The 24,033-nt window shown below is 39.8% G+C and overlaps 3 protein-coding genes across 3 annotated transcripts; 1 reads left to right on the top strand and 2 right to left on the bottom strand.

The window, feature by feature from the left end:
* The first annotated feature begins 1,231 nt into the window (after positions 1-1,231).
* LOC140923118 (ER degradation-enhancing alpha-mannosidase-like protein 1) lies at positions 1,232-10,930 on the top strand. The gene is made up of 13 exons (XM_073373188.1): positions 1,232-1,525; positions 2,777-2,849; positions 2,959-3,062; positions 3,667-3,838; positions 4,419-4,602; positions 4,987-5,078; positions 5,421-5,503; positions 5,629-5,749; positions 6,224-6,394; positions 6,873-6,946; positions 7,748-7,844; positions 9,059-9,238; positions 10,017-10,930. The coding sequence occupies exons 1-13, from the start codon at positions 1,266-1,268 to the stop codon at positions 10,101-10,103; spliced, it is 1,698 nt and encodes a 565-aa protein (XP_073229289.1). The 5' UTR covers positions 1,232-1,265; the 3' UTR covers positions 10,104-10,930.
* Positions 10,931-11,164: 234 nt separating this feature from the next.
* LOC140923233 (uncharacterized) lies at positions 11,165-15,258 on the bottom strand. The gene is made up of 5 exons (XM_073373319.1): positions 15,092-15,258; positions 13,756-13,845; positions 13,005-13,181; positions 11,857-12,128; positions 11,165-11,400 (listed from the first exon to the last, which is right to left on the bottom strand). The coding sequence occupies exons 1-5, from the start codon at positions 15,099-15,101 to the stop codon at positions 11,374-11,376; spliced, it is 576 nt and encodes a 191-aa protein (XP_073229420.1). The 5' UTR covers positions 15,102-15,258; the 3' UTR covers positions 11,165-11,373.
* A 4,438-nt stretch (positions 15,259-19,696) lies between these two features.
* LOC140923430 (uncharacterized) lies at positions 19,697-23,823 on the bottom strand. The gene is made up of 5 exons (XM_073373527.1): positions 23,658-23,823; positions 23,051-23,416; positions 21,583-21,870; positions 20,422-20,718; positions 19,697-19,939 (listed from the first exon to the last, which is right to left on the bottom strand). The coding sequence occupies exons 1-5, from the start codon at positions 23,716-23,718 to the stop codon at positions 19,827-19,829; spliced, it is 1,125 nt and encodes a 374-aa protein (XP_073229628.1). The 5' UTR covers positions 23,719-23,823; the 3' UTR covers positions 19,697-19,826.
* Positions 23,824-24,033: the final 210 nt, after the last annotated feature.

The raw sequence follows: 24,033 nt of genomic DNA, 5'->3' as shown, positions 1-24,033 counted from the left end.
GCTACATCATAGCTGCCCTATTATCCAGTGACAAAATCTCTCTACTTTTTTCCAGTTATTGATGGCTCTACCTCTGATCTAGAAGTTAAATGCTTCACTGAAAACTAAAACTACTCACAGTTTCCCAGAGCTGGTAACAGTACTAAACATATATACATAAACATACACGTTTTTTATTTAGAGTTTTATACAGTACTTCAACCAGCAACCAGTTATCCCCCACCCACCCCACCTCCTGTTAGGCTTATTAGGTTGCTGTTGGTATAATGTGTTCCTGGTAGGCTTACATCCATGGTTGCTTGCTTAATTTCTACTGCCATGCAAAACTTCCCTCCTGATAAACCACATATATGCTACAGGTCAAAATTAAGTTGAGGTTACCATTTTAAACCTAGGTTTATTTATGAACAACAAAGGCTAGGAGACAAAGGAAATAAAGAATCAACTGAGATTAAAAACGTTTAACCTGAATATAATTATTTTGACCTGTAATATGTATACTATAAAAGTCACATTATGAAGGGGTGTGTCGAATAGGGCCCCAAGTGACATTCACATAAGGTAAATTGTCCTTCTGTTTTTCAAGCAAATGCAAGACAATTTGGAGTGAGCCGGAATCTGACAGTTGATCAAACAAATGTCACTGGTGGGCTATTTCATGCACCCCTTCTAGCCTAAGGACAGCCACCCCCTTGAGGGGAGGGGTCGGCTGTACAAAGGCTAGCATCCCTTCCTTTGAGAGAAACATTTCACAAACGGCTCAAGTATTCAAATTCTCAATTGCTAATAAGCAGAAGCCATTTTACGCCCTCCTACTTAGAATCGTGGCCTTCTTTTAAGGGCATATGTGAGTTAAGTTAATTGTTATTTGTTGGTTCTTGATGACCTTGCTTCGAGGGGTTTTTCTCCGAGTACTCTGGGTCATACTCCGGCTTTATTTCCCCTACCCTCAGAAACCAGCATTTCGAAATTTCAATTCCATCTAGCATGATAGATGAAGAGCCACATTTTATAGATATACTAACACGAAATCAGTTAATTTAATTAATAACCAGAAAAGCATAAAGAATGTTGTAAAAATTTTGTTTGAAAAGGGCAAGGAATGAAAGTTTTTAATTGAAATTTACATTTCGCGCGTAACCGCGGGAACGATTGCTCCAATCACTTCTTCTGGCGTACTGATCTTTGATTGGTTAAGAAACAATTGACATATTCATAAACATCGTTGGTGATCGTTCATTTTCCTCCGGCGGTATGATTCCAGAATGTGTCAGGTTTTAGTCAGTTTTTCAGCTTGTATTGTAATTTTCACAAGTGTAGAAGCTTACACAGGAGCCCAGAGTAGCTGTAGAAGAGTTTCAAGCGGCAAGTATCGGTATTTCTCGGAGAATGAGAGGCTTAAACTGCGAGAGAAAGCCAAACAAATGTTTTATTTTGGGTATGACAACTACATGAACTTCGCCTTTCCCAAAGACGAACTTGATCCCATTCATTGTACTGGAAGAGGGCCGGATTATGACACGCCGTAAGTATTTTTAATACATAGTTTGTTGACTGCCCTGTGGTTGGTTGAAGGTATTTCGAGGGCATGGAATGGCGATGTTGTGAATCATTGACCGAGATTCATCGTCACTCACTGATTTTATAAGACGGAAGGATTATAAAATTATGTTGTTGTATGAACACGCAAAAGCTTTTCTTAGTTTCGCCTGTTTATTTTAAGTTAACTGTTCATTTAAGCATTCTTACAATGCAGTGACAAAGCTGTCCTTTCTTCTTTGTGCAAACTGTTTGCACAGCCGCTAGAGCTCTATTATTAGAAAATTAATTTATTAGGTTATTTACTGGTTAATAACTGGCAAAAAAAATCAGGCTACCCTGGTAAACATATAAAGCATGTCAAAATTCCCTTTCCACTAGTTAAAAAATAAGTTTGGCAAGCTATTTTGTCATTTAGTGGGTTTATTTTTAAATGATATGCATGCCGTTTGGAACCGGATTATGCAATCCGGAAAATTTTTTCTTGTGGAAACTGGAAGTTGAGAAATCTTTCTTGTGGAATCTGGAATCCTGGGCTTTGGAATCTGGAATACACCTCAAGGAATCCTGATCCCCCTAAGGATTGAAAGTTCCACCATCAAAGAATCCGGAATCCAGTACCAGGAATCCAGAATCCAGAATCCATGCCGTGGAATTCAGAATACAAGACTATTTTGGATTCCCTTATATGGGTGATAAAACAAAGCAAATCCTCATGCACACTGTAGGGACCCTCGGTAGGTGTGTCTTAGAGTACCGCCAATGGTCATTCCATTTTTTTCTTAGATCAGTGGGTTGTTCGAGCTAATTTATTTCCCCACATTTCTTGCACCTCACAAATTCTGCAAAAAAGAGATTGCTCAGAACCTAGTTTCACCTTTAATAAAGAGCAAACAAAAAACCTGTACACAGGGATGATCTAAGGATTTTTTTGAGTTTGAAGTTTTCGATTTTGCAATTTTTTTGTGTAGGAATATTTTGGCTGGTATTTTTGGGGTAGCTTAATTTGATGTAGGGATTTTTGGGGTATTTAAAACAATCTGAAGATTCATGATGGTTCCCACGTATCCTGGCTGTGTAGTTCCTCAGTGAAAAAATTTATGGCTTGGAAATTCTCCCTGGGATTTTTTGGGGGTTTTGTTTGAAGGCATAGCAACTGAGCAGAAATAGGTCCTAAATTTCAACTGATCTAAATATGTATTGGTATGGAGCATAACTGAATTTCTTTTTCCCTTAGGTCAAATATTAATATAAATGATGTTTTAGGAGACTATTCATTAGGATTGTTAGAATCACTTGGCACTTTAGCAGTAAGTATGAAACCCCCTTAGCATAGTACACTTTAATGTACTTCTGGAACTTAATGATGAGATTGGATGAGCAGTGTGCAATTTTACCATATTATTGTTGTTTTTATAGATAATGGGCAACAGTAGTGAATTTAAGAGAGCTGTACAGCTTGTTATAGATTCTGTATCATTTCAAAGGAATAATACAGTTCAAGTTTTTGAAGCGACAATAAGGTGAGAATTAGCCTGCATGGCAGACGCATAAAGAGGGTTGAGAGGAAGAAGGAGAAAAGTGCAAAAGGATAAAGTTAAGTCCTTTTTACCTTCTCTCCTCAACCCCCTCCCTTCGTTTTTTCCCTTTCTCCCAATCCTTTACCCCTTTCAAAAACTGCTATGCAGGCTAGGTGAAAATTATCATGTAGCTTACTCCTTACTTACTTACTCGGGCCGGAAATCATCCTGAGCTGAAGGCATTTCAACAGCTTATACTCAACAGGGGGAGCATTACTCAACCTGGAAGGATTTTCACTGGGATCCTTACACACAGATGTTTGCTGTCTTTCCAGTAGTCCCCAAACAGAACCCTTAATCCATTGTCTTCGGTTGCAGCCCAGGAAATATACCGTCCCTTACTCAGTCCCTTGGATAACCTTTTGTTTTGAACGGATGCACCATGAAAGGGTATTTATTCAGGAGTTAGGTGACCAGAGCATTAAGATTAGTTATCCTTGGCGCACAAGCTACCACTTGCACGTACTATTAAAGGAATGTTTTTGTTAATAATTACCCTGACAACAATCAACTGCCGCTAGCTACATTTTGTGCATTTAATTTTCAGAGTTCTAGGATCACTATTATCAGCCCATCTGATCATCAAGGATCCTTTACAACCCTTTGGTGACATGGTACCAACAAATTATGATGATGAATTATTGCTTCTTGCTCATGACATGGCAAACAGGCTGCTGGCAGCATTTGAACAATCAGTCACACAAATTCCATATCCTAGGGTATGTACATTGTCATCTCCAGAGCTGTGTTCCTTTTGGCAAGCAACATAGTAAGCGCTGGCCCAAAGGATCAGACTGCAGGGCTCTGGGAACGTAAAATGGGGTATGTAATGTAAGTGTGGCTGGAAAAAAATGTTTAGGAGTTTGAACCTGTGGTCCAGGATGCAGGCACTTCTTTTCAGAGGCTGGTGGATAATTACCTGTGAGATGGAGGCAGGGGGGGAGGGGGACGTTTGCAGTGGCCATTGTGAGAAAGCTTAGAAGATTTTCAAACTGACTCCCCAATTCATCCTAGCTTTTTAGGAGTGACCCCCCATAGATTTTACATATTTTGAAAGTGACCCCTTACCCAAGTATTCTAGCTACAAATGATGCCAAATTCCACCACGTACTTCATCTACAGTTGTGTCCATGAGTTTGGTGTTTACTATTTTGCTGCTGTCACATTCACTGGTACTGCTTGTTTTTCAAATTCTTGACCAATCTGTATTCTCAGCACTCCTCATGGAAGATGTAGAGTATAGGTTTCTTTCTATTATGTAATTCCTGACATAATTACCATTTTCATTTCTGTTTTTAGGTAAATTTATTTAGTGGTCTTCCTTCAATGCATCACAAAGAGACCTGTACAGCTGGAGCGGGAACAGTTTTATTGGAATTTGGAATCTTAAGCAGGTTATTAGGAGACCCAACCTTTGAAGCTTTAGCCAGGAAATCTCTAGCTTCTTTGTGGAAACGCAGATCAGTGAAAACTGGTCTTTTTGGTAAGTATACCGGTAGTTTTATTTTGAGGGTTAGTAAGGAGCTATGATTTATTGCAGTAGACACGTTTAAGCAAGTTTATGTACTAGATCCCTTGATGAAAGCAGAGTTTTGTTGTGAGCTACTGACCTTTAAATGGCACATTGAATTTACTAACAGGTTAATTACATCTAGTTACCAAATTGAAACAAAGGCAAAATAATAGCCTACCAAGATGATCGACACTTACCCCTCCTCCCCCAAAAAGGTGTGCCCAGATTTGAACCATTATCATACTTGGGATAGTATGGCAAAAGTGAAAAGAAGCAACCGAAGGAAGGTCAACAGGTTTCCTCTTAAAACGGTATTGCAGTATAATATAAAAGGTTTCTTGTTTTTTGCTACAGGTAATATAATAAATGTTGAGACTGGAGAATGGTCAGGAAAAATGAGTGGTGTAGGAGCAGGATTGGACTCGTTTTATGAGTATCTTCTTAAGGTGACTTGTAATGTAGTAGCCATTGTTAAGGAGACTATTCTACCCCCTACCCCCACCCCCTCTGCTCTCAGCTATCTGTTCCCCGCCCTTCCAAATTAGCCTGTCTGGCAGGCGCAAAAGGGTAGGGGGAGGGGGGAGGGAGAAAAGCCGGAAAGTGGGGAAAAGTTCTCCCTTTTTCTTCCTCCCTATCCCCTACCCCTTTCAACGCCTGCTACGCAGGCTATTCAAAATATACATGTAACCGTGCAGCTATTTGGGTGTTGGTCAAATGCGTGCATGGCTCGTCATATGGCTTTCTGATCGCTGAAAATAACTCAACTTGAGAACTGTGTTTAATTTCAGGGCTACATCATGTTTGGAGAACCAGATGATTTAAAGAGATTTAATGATATTTATAGAGTTCTCAATAGATATCTACGAAAAGGGTAAAGTGATGAAAAACTTCATTCGTAAGAATTTTTAAGTCGTCAAATTAGTATAGCCAGCTCTGTTTCCTGGACTCGTGAAAAAGTCACAGTGTATTGAAACGTTGTCTTTTCCTTTTTATTAGTCGTCGTACATGCAATCAAGGCAACGGCACAACACCTTTGTACGTAAATGTGCACATGAACAGCGGTGAAACAGCGAACACTTGGATAGATGCGTTGTCTGCATCATTTGCTGGAGTTCAGGTCAGTAAAGAGGCTAAACGGTTTTTACTAGCTCTACAAACACAAGCACTGGCTCTATATAATAAGGATCCTTGTTTCCCATGTGAAAACGACCTAGACGCTTGGAATTAATGAGCCCAACTAACGGGGCGCGCGAGAGAGACACGTGTCTCCGTCGCCGTCGCGCGCCCTGTTCTTTCTTTCAAGCGCCTGTTACGCAAGCTAGGCTTACCGGTCGTTTCGTTAAAAATCCGGTTTGATACAATTCGTATTAAGACAAGTCGATTCAGTCGAGGTTTGAATTAGGAAGTAGACACGTAGGTCGTTTACAATAGTTTCAAAGGAAAGTCTCCAGAAACTAGAAACAGTCCCGCGATAACGTTTAAGATAGGCTGCCTTTTGTAATGCGATGTTATCAAGACGTAGATGTGCAAGGCGGTTTTCATAAAACAGATCAGAAAATAGATCGTAAATGATAAATACGCCTTGTTTTAGGTGCTGAAAGGAGATATCACAGAAGCTATTTGCACTCATGCTCTTTACTATGCCATCTGGAAGAAATACGAAGCAATGCCGGAAAGGTTTAACTGGCACACCAAACAGTCTGAGGTGCACTTCTCCCCTGTCAGACCAGAACTTGTAGAATCCACTTATCTCCTTCATCAGGTTCGTATTGCCAATAACTGTGCATGCGCAATGCTATGACGGTCGTTATAGCAGACCTTAGCAGTTTATTTTTGCCGCTGAGTCTCTTAAAGCCACTCCTTCCACATCAAACTTGACCATTGGTCATTCGGCATCCCCTTGCTGAAAAACGATTAATAAATACAGATTTTGAGTCCGTCTAACAGGAAAGCGGAGTGTAGTCATAGCCATTCACGTCATTTAGCACGGCGCAAATTAGATTAGACTGGCTGCGTTAGGATTTTACATTCATTCTTACTTTGGATATATTTAGCCTGCGTTGAAGCTAGCCTACGCATCGACTATACCAACGGCATACGCTCCATACAGCGCTTTAGAGTCTGTCCTGCGACGCCGGCCCTAGATTTATTATAATGGAAAGAAGGCGAAATTTGCACCGTTGTCCTCTCATCCTTGAGATTTTATTGCGTCACGTTTGTTATCTGTTTACTTATTACAGGCGACTCATCATCCGTTTTATCTCCACGTTGGTCGCGAAATTATGAGGGATATAGAGAAACACTCAAAAGCCAGGTAGCGCCGTTCCTATATAGGCTTCTTAAATGTTATCCTTGTACATTGCCCAGGAAATACACTGTATGTAGGTGGTTACTTTTCATCAGTGACACACAGCTAGACTAGATCATCAAAGAATACTGAAACTGTTGTTTACGTTTCTCTTTATGTAACTGAGTGGATATTAGGCTCGATTTCCGCCGCTCTTGCGGTCTTCCCCGAGAAGAGAGGGGAGGATCGTGGGCTCATTTCCCGAACAACGGCTTCGAAACGGCTGGTAATCAAGCCTAAATGGATATTTGTGTCCGCTCAAGGATTCCATACTAACTTAACACTAAGTGGGTTGCGTATGATCGTCTGGGTGAACGTAGTCCAGAATAGGACTGTTGTTGACAGTGACTGACAACCAGAGTGGTAGTCATCTTCAGAGTCAAAGTGAGCTGTATCAGTTGATGGTATTAAACTCAGGTTATCGATCTGAAGCCCTAAGAGTGATCAGTATCAAATTTCTCCCTCTAACGTGCAATGCTTTATAAACAATTAAGGACGTGTCATGATCGCACAAGGAGATTTTGCTTGATACTTTAAAAACCTCTCCCACTACTTTTGTAGCGAAAGAATAATGGGAAAAATGAGAATTTGAATTTTGATCTAAGGTTTTAAATGGCATGTGTTAAGGTTAGACCAGTAATGTACAATCTGATAGATCTCTGGTGCAAACACATTTTGGACTTTTTCTCTTTTATTGAATATATAAGGATTTAAACCGAAAAAGTGACAAGAACCTCATTTCATTATTTTTTATCTTTTTTGTGTCAGATGTGGGTATGCTACATTACATGACGTCAGAGATAAATCTCAAGAAGATAGAATGGAAAGTTTTTTCTTAAGTGAAACTTGCAAGTATTTATACCTCGTAAGTGCAGAATGTAATCTTTCAAAAATAGAGTATGTAGATTTAGCCAGGGCTAAAAGCGAAGCTCTCGTTCATATACTTATAATTTACTCAAACAAAAAATTAGGCGAATCGTGCAATGCTACATGGCGACGGCGACGAGAACTTCAAAAAAATCAAGTCTAATTAGCAACAAAAAAAACTGTTGATAGAGTTATTTTACATTTGAATGCCTGTGTTGTGGACGGGCGGGCGGAGGGACGTACGGTCACGTGATTACAAAAATTTATCGGATGCATAGATAACCAAATTTTCTTACCCAGGTTGCTTCGCTGCGCGCGCTTCGTGCGCGCGAGATCTCCGCTATAATGGGTTCAAATTAGTTGAAATGCTGTGCCAAGAGAAGATGCAACGAAAGTAAACGCGCGAATGTGTGAGTTCAGTAGGATGGTATTAATGGCGATAAAACTTGCAAATTACCCGTACGCGTAGCCGTAAATATGTGTGTATGGCCTATTACCCCGGAGAAACTGCCAGGCGATACCGGGTAGAAAGGTGATGCCATTATCAAATCTGGGAAATCAGGTTTGCCTTTTGTCAAACATGTGTGCCTACCCGTACCCGTAGGCAGAAAGGGTGTATTTTTAGGTCTCTTGTTTCCGAAAAAAGAGAAATTTCTAAGCGGTTCAGTGTAAGGAAAGCGCAAAAGAAGCGCAGGAAACAGCGCATCTGTATTAGTAAGTTTTATAGAGCACGGGAACAGTTTTTATTGGTTGCAAGGACATTTCGCGAGTTCTTGTGGACAAATTGTGGAGCCGAAGAATCGCAAAGGAGACGATCAACTGACAGACTGGACACGGGAGACTGATTATATCAGTTGGGTTAATGAAGTCAATTTTTCGTCGTAAAAAGATTGAGAAAATGAGATGGAACCCGCTGTACAGTTCTTTTCTCCGCCCGGTCTGCTCAGTTTGATAAACGCCGGTCTGTCGGGATTGCGTGGGTTCAAGCCCCGGGTGGACCAACACTCAGGGTCTCAAAATGATATGGGGGTATTGATAACTCATAACCTACGTCATTAATTGCAACCTGTGCCACAGGCAGCCTGGCAAAATTCCCCCAACCATTGATAGGAATTACCCCTGAAAAGCCCTGAGGGGACTGGACAATAAGATTTTTACATTTAAAATTTAGTACGAGACTAGTCTGAATCCAGTCGTATTTTCCCTCTCCAGCTGTTTGATAGTGAAAACCATGTTAATCAAGATGCCTCGAACTACATCTTCAGTACGGAGGGACACATTTTTAGACTGGACCCGCGATTTAGAAAATCAGCTTTAGAAAGCAGAACAAGGAAATTTAGTGCTAAAGTAGCAAAAGCACCCTCAGCTGGACGATACAACGACAGTGTTGGGGTAAGTGTGAAATAATTGATTTTTAACTCGTGCGTTAGTCTGATTGGCCTCTTTAAGGAACTGGGGCCGAAATGCGTCCCGCAACGTCACCGGGGGCGCGCCGATCAGCTATTGGCCATTGTTTCCCAATGCCCTAATTAAAGTCCAAAAAAAGTTTTAGCGAAATCTAACTTGTTCCAGTTCCTTTTCTCGTTTCTAAAATGGTGAATTGAATCAGTCGTTATGGTGTTCAATCATATTTGGTCATTCGGTTGGGTCTTCTAGCGTCCATACCTGTCAGTCATCAGACAGTTAGCCGGGGCCAGTAAACACGTATTCATTCCTTAGTAAAAGCTGTGATAGGATTCACTCCGTCAGGGGGTGCCAATCACACAGACTGACATCTAGCTATTCATCGAATTAGCTCCCCTCCAAACTTTCACCCGGAATGTCTATCTACCCATCGATAGTCTACTCTGTTTTTAATCAGAGAACGAGTGATCGTTCCATGAGATATTCACAGTCATCTCGCCACTTTAGAAACGACTGAGAAGGGAACTGGAGCCGAAATGCATCCCGCAATTGCTTCTGGGATCGTTATCGGGGGCGCGGTGGTCAGCTATTGGTCAATTTTTCTCCGCGTCACTAGTAACAGTCCCAGAAGTCTTTGTGAAAGTTAACTCGGCCCAGTTCCCTTCTGCTTTCTTAAGTAGCGACTATTTTTGCAGTTAGAAGGGTCAGTATACAGTTTCTTTCGACAGCTTCACCCTCCTTAAATCCTTGTTTTTTTTTTTCTCAGTGCGCAATCTTCTGTGGAAATTTAAACAGTCCTCTACCCATGGACATTCATCACTGGGAGGCAGTCGAGGCAGCAGTTGGAATTTAATGCGATACTAATCCTGCAGATAAACTACAGAGACAAGAACAGTCAACAGATCAACTCCTTCAACGTTTGTCTCGAAAATCTCTGAATCATTCACTCGTAGTCGCTCGACTTGTTGAAATCGCCCTACCTGTATGCGTTTGTAAAGATTTTAACCGCTTGACGACAGATATACTTGAAGACTACATGGGATAAAACGTGTTGATCTAATCTTGGCAACTAACGGGTTACGTCTTGGGAATTTCCATAGGGTCCAATCTAAAAACGTTGCCCACAATTTGACTTATTCGACGGATCTCCGTATTCTTTTCTCCCCGCCGGATAGTCGTCTTGGAATCAGTCTTGATTTTAGCCTTGCATTTAGAATGAGAAAATGTCTGGAATGCTAGAGGTGTAGGTTTAAGCGCTCTGAAGCGGAATATTGCATTTGCATTTGTCTCTCTCGACCGCAAAGGTTTCACAGATGGTCTTTCGAAGATTGTTGAAAGATGCAATCCCCCCTCCCCCCCTTACTGTAAAATGGAAAGTGAGTGGTTGTTATTGTCGCCAGATGAGAACAGGCACTTTTTAGAGAAGAAGAATTTCCAAGACCCTGAACCTGGTTATCGTAGATGTGCGGCTGTGACCTCAACTGAATGTAGAGTATTTTTGTACAGTTGTACTATGAGAATAATTTTTTTGGCACGCACTGAGGTCAAATAGTGCTGTGCTGCATTACTCTGGTCATTTTAGTTAAGTGGCTGCTATGATAGTCGCAAAATGAAAAAGTCGTAATAGTTTTGTATCAAAAGATAACAAAAATAAAGTTAATGGGAACGTCATGAGAAGAACGCCCAGTGTACACCTTCAGCGCACTGCTATACTGCTCAGAGAGCAGTAGGATTACTTAAAACCGCGTGCAGGGGCCAAGAAAACTGCGTTGGAAAGAATTTAACACTTTTCATATGCTCAGACCTCGCCGCCACTTAGGTAATGTCCAAACAGCAGAAAACCACAGACTTTGTAGTTCTGGAGCTTGTAGATCTAAAACCTTGGGCAAACACATGAAATAAGGCATATTTTTTCCCAGCATCAAACTTTAATACAGTGTGCAAAATATCAAGTGCTAGTACAAACATTTTTGACATCCTCCGGTGGTCGCAAAAAATTCATAAAAGGCCACAATCTTCGGATAACTTCCGCGTTGTTTTCATCTGCATTCTCCTGGCTCCTTTTTTCGAGGTACTCTTTGTTAAAACTGAAATGGATCAATTTGTTCCTTGGGCTCAGTTCCTCAGCGACACATGTTGCCTAGAAGAATCTAACACCAAATCATGATTAATTCAAGGACAGATCATGATAAACTTACTATTACTGGCGATATTTAGATGCGTAGAATAGTCGACAAACAAGCCGTGTGTGTGTGTGTGTGTGTGTGGTGGGGGGGGGGGGGGGGAGGTGGGGGGAAGCTCTCATATCCGGTGACATTAAAAAAGGTTCAGATATGAGCGTGAGAGCTTATCTGTAGGGGAATCCTATAACCAGGAATGTTAGGGTTAATGCACCCAATTTTGGTTCACGATTTACCTTGGTAACAAAATTGAAGGTCGGAGATTCCTTTATCGGGTATAGCTTTGCGTTGAAGTTTTATCTCGATTTTGTTTCTGGTTCCGCTTCTGGTGCTTCGTCACTTAAGTAAAGTAGCTGATTACTTTCGTTCGTAAGCCACTCAAAAAATCACCCATGGGTCTCAGCTCTTTTTGGGGCATTAACGTACCTTTGTATCTGAATCATTCTGCGAAATGACGTGAAATGTAAAGTCCTCTCTAGATTTTGGTGAACCTGGCTCACTGCTTAATAGCTGGCAGGTCTTCAAGGGTTTATCCTGACCCCCAGACTGGTAATTATAAGCCTTGCACTGCGCATGTCGAAGACAATAGTCCCAGCACTGGAGCTCTGAAAGAGCCTTCAGCTCAACTATGACGTCACCGTCCAGGAATTCATGACGAGGCTCTTTCTTGTCGAGGATAGTAGCTTTAATGCAGCTACCTTTAAAAATAAAAAAATAATAAAAAAATAGTTACAGCGGACTCTCTTCGCTTAAGGGAAGTTAAAAAATGCTGTCTTTTTAAGTGACTGAGATTTTGACCAAGCGTCCTCTTATGAGAGATAGAGCGATCAGTTTAATTTGCCACTTTAGAAAATAGAAAAGAGGTGGAGCCTATTGTAGACTTATTGTGGCTTTTATATTTGGATATGTAATCGGTAATGTGAGTAGTTTGAGTGCGATTATTAAGATCAACCTTGTTCCCAGGTTCTCTCTCCTACCCGCAGGGACGGGTAGGAGAGAACCCTGGGAAGGAGGTTGTTACTGAGATATGAGGAAAATCATTGTTTGATTAATCCACCAAAGCCATAGAAGTTGCCTAGAAAATGAGTTTATCCAGCAGAATATTATGTTCAACGGTGTCAAAAGCTTTTTTGAGGTCAATGAACACACCAGAAGAGTATAGTACAAACCTCCTTGATTCATGTTAGCCTGAATAGCATTAACGATGCCTAGTATAGCATGCATGTTGAGTGGAATGTTTTTTGAGGAAGTCGTACTAGGGAAAGTAAATTAAATTGTGTTTCTCGATGTAATTCATCATTCTGTTATACATAAGCCTTGGCTTGCAAATATTTCTGGGTTAAGAAAACCCAGGGTTAAGCGAAATTTGAATTTAGATATGAAAGCTTAAAAAATAAATTCCGTTCAATTCTTTTTGTCAACAAGTTGATGATTGGATGCTTTTAAAAATAACAGAGAAAATTATCCGAGAAAATGCTTTTGAAGAAAGAAACGTGGGTTAAATTTAACCGTGGTTAAGCGCTAAACGGCCTTCGAACAACTGGGCCCTGAGTTACGGTATCGTATTCAGTTACCTTGATCTCCTGACTGATCTGTAGGTCTTGTTTTCTTAAAGCACTTGGGTGGATCTCCATTACTACCTGACTTGAGACAACACTGGCTCCTCATCATGCTACACTGTTCCTTAGCTGATTTAGCGTTATCTACTGCTTCGCATGGTTTTGCAGCAGCTACCTCAGCATAAGTGCATTCTGAATATACCGTAAAAACACACAGTAATGGTCAACAAGCTGGTTTGTTTTTCAATTTAGACACCCCTCTAACCCGCTGTCTACCTTTAAACGTTTAATGTCCCCTTACGACCGTCGCCCCAGGGTCTTCTTGTTGAAAAACAAGAAGACCAGTGCTTGAGGAAGAGGTTGGTCCTCTTGCTTTTTTAATAGACGTTCGTGGAGTCTTGTTAATTGCCAAAATTAGTTGTCAACGTGGTGTGCCTTAGATAACTACTTTTCTAAAGAAAAATTGTATTTAACCATAGTCAATAGAGTGGAATGGTTATGAAACCCGTCAGACTCCTTTACCGTATGTTTTTGTGGATGTGATGGTGCACAACATTCAATAACATTCCTATCATTTTGATCTTATTGACCAATAAAAACGTCACGTTGAATTATTCAGTCACATGTTGTGAACAAAAAACAAAGGATTGTACACGGTCAGAGAGCTTCCAACATAAACTGCATCGTTATTTTTATCTTTGATATTTGCCGCCTTTCATGACCAGTGTCCCTCACTAATTATGATTTAATTAATTGCGTTACGTACCAGATCCAAAAATACATCTCTGAGATAATATGAAATACACCACAGCTAACGGAATTTGAAAACCGTTCTTTCGAGTCACTGCGGATAAGTCTGTAAAAGAAAAACAGCGAAATTGACAATGATGCCAGTATAAAACTAATTCAAATAATAATAAATCAGTATAAAAATAATTCAGCCAATTCTTCTCTACATACATATAGTCTTAGCCTGAGAAAGCAGTCGATATTTCGAGACGCCATCATAGTTTCCTCGCAAAATGCATCCTCGGTGACCATGGGGCAGCTAGTCGGGTCGATAAAATGTTCGTGGCATTTAAATTTCACCACGAACATTTTAATTTATCGACCCGACTAGCTGCCCTTGAGTCTCCGAGGATGTGAAAAATGAGGAGGGCAGAAATTCCGCCTATACTGATGACGGGATACTATTCAGATCTTGTTAGTGCTCCATGATTGGTCGTACCGTGAGTGAAATTTGTTTTAACCAATCAGAAGCACTAACCAGATTTGGGTAGAGACACGTCATCAATATCGAATTTCTACGCTCGTTCCTCAGACGTCATGGAAACCTGTAGCTGGCATCGCGAAAAGTCGACTGTTTTCTCAAGTTACAAATGTTTTGCAGTTGTTGGATTGGTATTAAATTCGTCTTTTTGCGTGGTTTCCGATGTAAACGCAACAATTGCAACAGAAAATGTCTTTCAAATTTGTTTAGAAGACCGAACGTCGATGCGTCAGAATCGATCCGACGCCCGCAGAATATATGAAAGCAAGGAAATTATACATAAAGTGAAAATCTTGTAAAGTATTTCGGCGTATCCGCGATCTTACTTGTGATAAGTAGTAACAGGAGTCTATTAAATTTTAAAATTGATTTGCAAGGTATAGTCCAAAGCGTTAATATGTTGTGTCCGCACAGAGTCAAAACCCGTCAGTGGGAGATGAGGCTCAGGGAGGACACAGATGCAAGTTTAGTTAGACATACACATACAAAGGAAGCAGAAAAGGAGAAGTGAAAGATAATAAAAAGAAATGCAGATGTGAAATAACGTAGCCTTTTTAACGAAAATTAACGATTTAACTTCAATGAAAGAATACTACTACTTTTGATGCATTCATGTCGTTAATTGTAAGACAAAGGGAGTGTAGTCAAAATTTATTCGGAACAAAGAAAATGTAGTGGGCTAAGACCCTGGTGTGGTTTTAATGATCAGTGCTGAGCTAATTTTTTTAATTTTGTTACTCCAACGATCAAAGTTAGAGCAAAAAACACCAAGAGCCGTTATGGTTCTTGAAAACACTCATGATTATCTTGCTAAGAAAGAAAGAAAACTTACCTAAATACATGACGAAGAAGTGGTATTATAATCAAGCAATCTACGTTAAGTCGATTTATCGGAGCTCAGTGTTTAGCATGTTGTTTCTTGAGCTTGAAAACATCATCGATGTTCCAAATGTTTGGCGAATTACCACTGGATAAAAATCTTAAACGTGACTATGATGATCATGTCTGGCAAACGCTGACTGTCAATATTATTAGAAATATTTGTTTTGTAGCTTTTAATTGCGTCAATAAGATATCCAGAGCCTGTCTGCATATTGAAGAAAACGTCTAACTTTCAATTATCAAACAAAGAACTTCATTCTCATTTAGCAAATAATAATTTAAGAACTCACTTTCTGTGGTTATTCAAACTAACACAGGTGTCAGGTTAATAAACACAAGAATGAGACGGTATTATCTGATGGAGAAGAGCCGGGAGGGGAGGGGAAGGAATAGGAGAGGGTAGGGAGGGGTAGTTAGGTAAGTACAGCATTATGTGGTTGAAGGGATGGGGGGAGGGGGTAAATAAAGGATGAAAAAGAAAACAAAGAATGGTGGGTTGGGCCGATGAGATTCGATGACGGTATAGTAGATGAAAAACTAGACTTCAAAACAGTCCATATTTTTTTGTATTCAGGAACGCGTGAACGTGAGACTCTTACGCTTTGCTAAACCGATTTTGAGGAAAAAAACCCGACTGTTTTGCAGTCTAATGAAAAGCAAATAATAAGCAACTTGAGTTTTCCCGATATTTCGAGCAATCAAGCCGTCAGAAATTCGGGAAAGCTCAAGTCCCTTTTGCCGTCGCTGTTTTCTTTCTATAGTTAAGTTTCGTCTGTTAAAACAGCTGGATTTTTCCTAGACTGCTTACAGTCCGCTTTTTCTCTTAAAATATCTCAACCAGCGCGATTGCAAACCACGACGTTACGTTACAATAAGGGATTGGGACGTGCGCCCTCGTTTATCGCTGCTAGCTAACGTGCTTGGGTTTCGCGCGCAGCAACGTTGCAAAAAAAAATAAAAAATAAGAGATTTTTGTAGATTTGTCCAGGTCGTCAGCTTATCGCGGCTTACGCCATACCGGAAGAAGCAGGGCGGATAAAGCCTTCTGCGCACGCCCAATGCCGTTTGGAAGCACGTACGATTAACAGGTACGAGGCATCGATGTCGACGCTCAAGAATCGGCATAAGCCTCGTCCCCAGGGCCTTCTCGAAATGAGGAGACCCTGGGGACGAGATGACAATCGGCAGGTGAAAAGTTCAGTTATTAGGAAAAAATGGTAATGCTTATTTATTTACTTTTTTTATTGCTTAAAGAAATAAAGTAAATGTAACTCATACCGTGGCCGTGGGTGGTTTAAAATACAAGATTGTAGATGACGATGAGTTGATGCTTTCCTTACTATACAGTGTTTTTTTAATCAACCATTTCCTGTACCTCTGGAGAAAATTTCAACTGGCGATATTTTCATTTGTTTTAGTCTAACATCGTTCCACGATAACATTTCTTCTTTTAAATTTTTCATTTATCTTCAGCTAATTCTGTCGCAATCTGCTCAATAGAACTGCGATGATCCATAATAATAGTATTGAAAACTCTTTTGATCTCTCTTAGGTCATAAATTAAACGGCGATTGGATAATCTTAATAACCATCTTTAAGCGGCAAAACCTCACAAACAGTTACTAACACAGCGGTAGGAGTATCAAAGTCTAAGATATAATGACACATTTCAATTTGCGATTCTATTTCCGACAAACTTGCAATAACTAATTGAATGTTACGTTATTGGCCGGAAAAGAGTCAAGAGTGGCCAGAAGGGTTTCAAACTGAGAAATTGAATACCTATGAAAAATCAAGCACATTTGGATCAGGCTGGATTTGTACGGTTTTCTTATTTTAATCTTTAAACCCAAAATCCTCGAAAGGTAAAAATTAATGTGAATTCCAGAAAGACGTCCTGGGTCTACCACTTTATATCGCCGACGCCAAGACGAAGAACGGGATATTTTACAGAAACCGAGCAACTTTGTCAAAAATGCAGCTTTTATATATTATATTCGTCGAGGCTTTACTCACGAAGCTGGGGAAATGTAATTCTGGTAAGCTGTCTATTTAAATTCGTAACATGAGGTATTAAAAAATCCAAGGGGGATATCCTCTCTTGGTATATCATATAATTGTGCATGTAACTAATGGATCAGGACTCCTGCTTGTATACCGGTTAACTTTAATATTTTTACTCACCAAAAAACATCCCACTTGCATATATTTATTGGAATAGCTAGCTATTGCAGGATAAATCTAAAATTTCTTGTGGCCGTGCGGTTTTGGTTGTGGAACTTATGGCCGGAGTCTCGAAGTCGATCGCCGCAGGGCTTAAAAAGAAATATAAATAACATAAATAACATAAAAAATAAACAAAATAAAAACAAAAAACCCCAACTTCCTCATGTTATGTTTCGATAAAAACAACGGTAGGTAGGCGAAATCCCTCGGTACATTGGGTTGTTTCTAAATTGTGTTTCTATGCAGCGCCTCGCTCGTAGGGTTGTTTTTATGTCTAAAGAAATGGTTTCTGAAAGATCATTTGGCTTTGAGATTCATTCCCGTAACGCATATGGCTAGTCTTGCTATAAATTATTGATTAGAAGGTAAGAACTTAAAAAGTGTAATAAAGTGTCAGCGTCTTTATAGCAGTAGCTTGCGAGCGGGCTCACTAGTGCGACTTCGGGGAACGTTTTGGCGGTGGAGTCTCCAGCGCGTCAGAGGAATGGGCCCAATTCTCTCGCGCGCCGCCGCCAAAAATTTTCCTTGAACTCGCACAAGTAAACCTGCTCTCAAATTGCGAGCAGGATTACTTGTGCGAGTTCAAGGAAGGTCTAAAACGAACCACTAATTCATGATTTATTCAACCTCTTTTAAAGACTGTCACGATCCTTCCAAAGTACCATTGTATCGCCGAGTAGACGATCTCCAAGGAATCGGTTCTGTCAAGAGCCATAATGGGATTATGACTCTCGGTTCTGTTATACGAGCAGTGCCAGTCTTCTCTGTTCTACATTGTGCCGACAAGTGCTTACGACGAAAGCTCTGCAAACACTTTAACTACTTTAAAACAGACAGTGGGATGATTTGTGAACTGCTTAAAGATGTGAAGAGGCTCAGAAATGCCAGTCAAGAAGTCGATTTTTACAAGTTCTCCCGAGAAAACTTTAACAAGGTTGGTGATCCGGGGCAAGAGAGGATAAAGGGGCTAAGTACCCCCGGCCCTTTATTCTCTTGTCCGGGGTTTGAATTGAGCGGCCGGGTCCTCCCCATACTCTAGCGAATCATTTCTTTCGCAAATATTTTTGTAATTATGTCACCTTTTTCAAGTAATATAAGAAATCCTTCCTTGCTGGTAGATATCAGCTCCTGCTAAGGTTCGAAACCACATGTTTCCTACTTTAACTAATAGGCTGATTTAGCTACAGAACGGGAACGTCAGTTGATGACGGCGCGCGCAAATTAAACAAGTAGCTTGACCAAGCTTGACCAATGGCAGAGCGACAAATTGGGCACCAGTAGTCGTATTTGGTCCTTTCCGTGCGCTTTCCCGTCGTCAACTGACGTTCCCATTCTGTTGCTAAATCAGCCTAATATATAAGAGGACCTAACAATCCTCGTTTGGCTAGACTCCCACACGACATGCACAAAGAGTGTATTTCGCATGAGTCACCGAATACTTCACTCCCAGTGCCACTCAATAGAACTTGTTATTCGCTTTCATTCAACAGGAATTTTTGTCACCAGACGGCTGCGACGACTTGAAATCATCCGAGAACTTGTTAAAGATCCCTGAGGCGAATTGTTAGTGTAAGCTGAAGATTATACTTCTGGAGAGGGTACTCCTGTCAATTTAAGATATCGAAAGATAGATGTTCGCCGCGAACTAGCCTATCAGAGCAAAACCGTGATTGATCCTTTCACTCTGAAAGAAACCATGTGAAATTCAAGAAAGATTCTGTATTTCATTTAGTAAAATACAGGAAAAAAATTACAAATAGTGTGATGTAAAAGTGCTGCTAGAGAGGTTTCATTAAAATGGTCTCAACATACGATTTCATTTAATTTAATACAGACGCAGAGCGAAAACTAAACACTAAATAAGTTACAACAACATTTCACTCCCCATAGTTGTCCCTTTGAATGAAGGGGTTAAATAATAATAATAATAATAATAATAATAATAATAATAATAATAATAACAACTAAAGTTAACCCCGCTCCTTTTAAAGGCCCATAGGGGCCAGTTTCTTGAAAGTCCCGATATAACTAACGGGCCGAAAAAAGTTGTTGTTGTTTGCATTCAAGATATACTACGCTACATTGAGTCAGCTTTCGGTGAAGAAATCACTGTTCAAAAGGTAAACTTGGAATATTAATAAGACATACTTTTAATAATCTTTAGAAAGTATGTGTTTCATCTACGGGACGATCAGGTTGGCCGGCCAACCTTTCATTTATATCCCTCTTTTCCAGAAAAAAAAAAGTGGAACTGATTTATGAATCCCTTGTAATCGAAGGATTTGAAGAGAACACTCCAGGATCTAGGCTCGATTTCCGCAGCTCTTTTCGGGGAAGGAGCGCAGGCTCATTTCACGAACAGCGGTTGGTAATCGAGAATGTGTCATCACATTTGTATAAAGCGTAACCGAGTTATTAATGGAAGGATATCACTTTTGGTACGTTGTTCAGGGTCCATTTTATACAGAACTGAACCAGGTTGAAAAGATAAGCAAGAGAAATAATGGCATCATGATCATGTGATTATGAGACTGGCTGTTTTCGTGAAGGTTAGACACATCAGGAACGTCCTCTAAAGGATAAATAAAATAAAGAGTTAGTATATAAATCACGTGGTGGAAAAACTATGATGATGATATTTCCATTGCCTAAAACTAGCTGTTTAAGCCATGAAAAGTAGTTTAATCTCCTACAGGAACAGGGTAGAAGGGATGGAAATCTCTCTTATGGGCACTTCTTTAGTTTGGCCTCAAGTCGTTTTTGCTTGATAATGTTTGAATGAGCTCTCTATTAAATAGAAAGTTGTATTCTAGAGACTTAAAGTTGCCTGCTGCAATGTCCGTTTTAAAGGAAAAAATTTTAAAGGGGAGCCCCCAAAAAGGCCAACGCCACGACAAGGTAAGGCAAATAATCTTGAAAATCCGTTGGTCTTCTTTTCAATTTGTCCACGATTGTGGGGTGAATGATCATTTCGAGTAAAGGGCGTTGGCTCCCACGCGTACTTTGGGCATTAACTAAGGAACAGATAAGAAAGAAGAGTCAACTAATACCTACCAAGATTGACAACTAACTTATTTGATGGTGGACCAATGCCCGCCTTGTTTTTTGCTTTCACAGTAACTCGATAGCTACTCCCTCCTGGGAGAAACAATTCCATAAATTCACTGGTTTCAGCCTCCAGCGTCTTTGGGGACTTCCCCAGCAGGCCGCATTGTTTGTACGATATGATATAGTTTAACGCAGCCCCGCCGTCATCTGCAGGGGGATCCCAACTGAGCCGAATGTATGTTCGTTGAGTTTTATTGTCCAATGATCTTTCTGCCTTGAGATTTCTAGGTTCAGACGGGACATCTGCAAGGATAAACATTAAAAACGGTTTAGCTAACGGTTTCGTGTTTTAGCTCCCTCTACCGCATAGGTTTCTCTTTTAAAATACGCAAGGATCTACTTTATTTAATTTGACTTTACTTCAAAACGGTGAAAGGTTTGAACCCACTTACTTTAACTTATCTTAAGAATAAATATATGAATCGATGATTGGTTATGAATAGCTTTTGCGATACTGTATATGTTATAGTCATGTTGTTGCGTCGTAGGGAGGCTGGGGAGAGGAGGAAAATGAAAGCGCGCGGGGCACGATGGGAAGGGGAAAAGAGGAGGAGAGGCCTTTTCTCACTTCCCATCATCCACTGCGCGCTTAATATATTTTTTTTATTATTATTGCTATTTTTATTTGAATACCCACTGGGAGCCTCTACGGAGGAGAGAGGTGATAGAGGATTTCCTAACGTGATTGCAGTCTGGATTTACAGTTATAACCTGTGTTAGTAAAATTCTGCCGGTATATTCTATTGCAAGTCCTCCATTCTGGGTTTTTTAGGTATTCACTGTCTATCAGTGAACTCAAATGGAACAGGCGATAAGAAAAGTGTCGGATGCACACTGTTGCTACATTGGTAATCTGATAGGGTCATAGCAGGGCACATGCGTAAGATTCAGTGTATAGACTGTCTGCCTCTTCATCGTTGAGAAATGTCTGATTGGTCGACGCGCGACCACGTGATATAGAGTTAATTTATCATGGTGGCAAAGGCTCCATCGTTCGTTTAATCCAATGGAAAGAGGAACTACAAGGCTTTTGTTTTATCTGCCGAAAAAAGAGACCTGACCTTGAAGCTCCTCGAGGTTTTCAATAAAACCAATCTATGTACTCACTCAGCTTAATAATGTCAATGACGTGAAATTTCACGGTAGACGCCGTCTCTGCTCTACACTGCAGTGACTCGAAGTCTTCATCTTTAATTGTTGTTATAGTCAAGTAACTTTTGCCTCTCAGTTCTTCATGAAATTGTTTGGAGACAGTTCTGTTTGAAGGAATATGCATCCAAGAAAACTTAACCCCTGTTTGCCCTGGTGGTAGCCTTACTGCACACAGAATTGTAATCTTGTGTCCTTCCCAGGTCTCCTTCGTTTGTGTCGAGAGCTGCTTGTCAATCAAAAGATCTAAAGATGAAGAAGTACAGACAAAATACCCGTCAGGGTGATATTGACTGATAGTTCCATTTGTGCGGGGGTATGTACGTATGGTTGATTTTGAAAACAGTAAGAAACCTGGAGACAAGTTCAGTTCAATCTGCAACCATGGTCATTGCCTCCTGGAGGGCTTTTGTACCATGGCTTAAAATCCTGGCTTAAAACAATACACACATCCAGGAGCCTCCTGACACATCATAAAGGATCAGAGTCTCCCTTTTCCTCGATCAAAATTAATTAACAGCAGAGCAAAGTGCTCAAAAAATACGTTTGTTCAGAAAATGTAAGTTAGTAGAAAATATTGTAAGACTGGTCACAGAACTTTCTCATGGCTACTGACTCGATTAGCGATCAGCATAGTAATAATTATTTCATTCTGTGAAATGTATTTAATCCTGTCTAGTTTTGTCGTTTTACCATATTCACTTACGCTGACTAATGAGTTCCAAATTTCCTTCCACTAATAGGTATTTAGTTTTTTCTATGTGGTTTTTGTTTTTGCTATTTATTTCCGCTAATTGTACTTCAAAACTGACTAACTGACTCATGGACATTTTTTGTATCCTAATTAATAATAGAGTTTTTACAAAATATAATTTGCATTTTATCCTCGCTTCATTTTGCCTCACTTTAAGAATTTATGACCAAAAAAAATTTAAATTTACTACCTTAGGCTTCCACAATAATATATCTGAATTTAAAGCTGTATGTTTTTATACTGGTACTGATGCCTATTTTTCAACAAATGATTATTTTACAGTATTGACTGACATTTTATTCAGGAACTAGACATTTTTAATTTGACGAGTTCTTGCATTAAAACTGAAAATTGATTGAAGATTAAATTAGTAAAAGTACAATGCAGTTCAACTCATTGGTATGTAAGGCTGGGGCAACTTAGCCCGAAACTGCGGAACGCAGCAAAAAAAAAGTAAGACTGACGCGAAAAGAAACTATTTAATGGTTCCCTGTACATCAATTATATTCTCAAGATCGATAACTATCCAAGTAAATATATCATTCAAATTTTGATATAAAGCTTGTCTATGGTTTTTGATCCTAATTATCGAGCAAAGCCATTTCAAGTTATGTTTCAGCGCCGTACTCCCAGCAGGGTTGTACCGGTTACACTCTTTGTTTTCGTACTTACCTACGACTGTTAAGCGAACTCTGCTGATATGGTGAACCAATTCCACAACCAAAGTACAGTAATAGGTCCCTGTATCTTTCATCTGAACTCTGTTAATTTTAAAACTTGCTCGTCTGTTGGAGACAATTTCAGTCCTGTCCCTGATCCAGTCGATGGCTTGATAAGCGTTATTAAATACTGTTCCTCCATCTTTTTTCTTACTATAAATAGTCATCTCCCCAATATCAGGTAGAATAACTCCGAAGCTAACTTCCTGAACGTCGGTTCGCGCGTATTCCCAATCAAATTGTACGTCTTCGCCAACGAAGATTTCCTTGTGTTTGGGCCGTGTAATGAAGAACACTCCATCTTCGGGGTTCACTAGCACTTGCCCAGAAAAATAAACAAAAAAATAAATAAATAAAAATGAGAATAAAAAAATAAGAGAGTATTTTCTTAGCTGAGACTCAATATCAGAATTGCTTAATTTGGGCCTTAAGCCCTCCCTTCTCTTATAAAACTGAAAAGCAATGTTTTTCCTTTGACGTTATTTTAATGACGAAGTTAATTTTTTTCTGTTTTTCGTATTTTCTAGTGCACGCTTCAAACAGTTCATTTTGTGACTTACCAAATGATGTCATTAGAATCAAGCAAATTGTTTCCATTTCACTGTAGGCAACAAAATCCATACTTGAGATCCAAAAGATTATGGTTTATGGACGCCTCCATTCACAGTTTGTCTCATCAGCTTCCCAAGATTTTTCGGTCCTGTTAATTGTTGCAACTATTGCAAACATATAGTTCACAACATGCCCAATATGATTTATAACTAAACAACATATTTTTATCTGACTAAATATACAAATTGATATGTGGTTTTTCATTTCCGTGAGACACGTGACACCGGTGTAAGAAGCTTGAGGTTCGAAGATCTTTTAGTTTAAAATATTTCTGCTAAAAGTTAACTTACACGAAGTAAGAACACTACATGGAAACGCGGTTAA

This window comes from Porites lutea, chromosome 13 (assembly GCF_958299795.1).
Source record: "Porites lutea chromosome 13, jaPorLute2.1, whole genome shotgun sequence".
In the NCBI taxonomy this organism is placed as follows: Eukaryota; Metazoa; Cnidaria; class Anthozoa; order Scleractinia; family Poritidae; genus Porites; species Porites lutea.
Note: the sequence above shows the minus strand (reverse complement) of the source record. Positions and strands in the feature narration are given on the sequence as shown.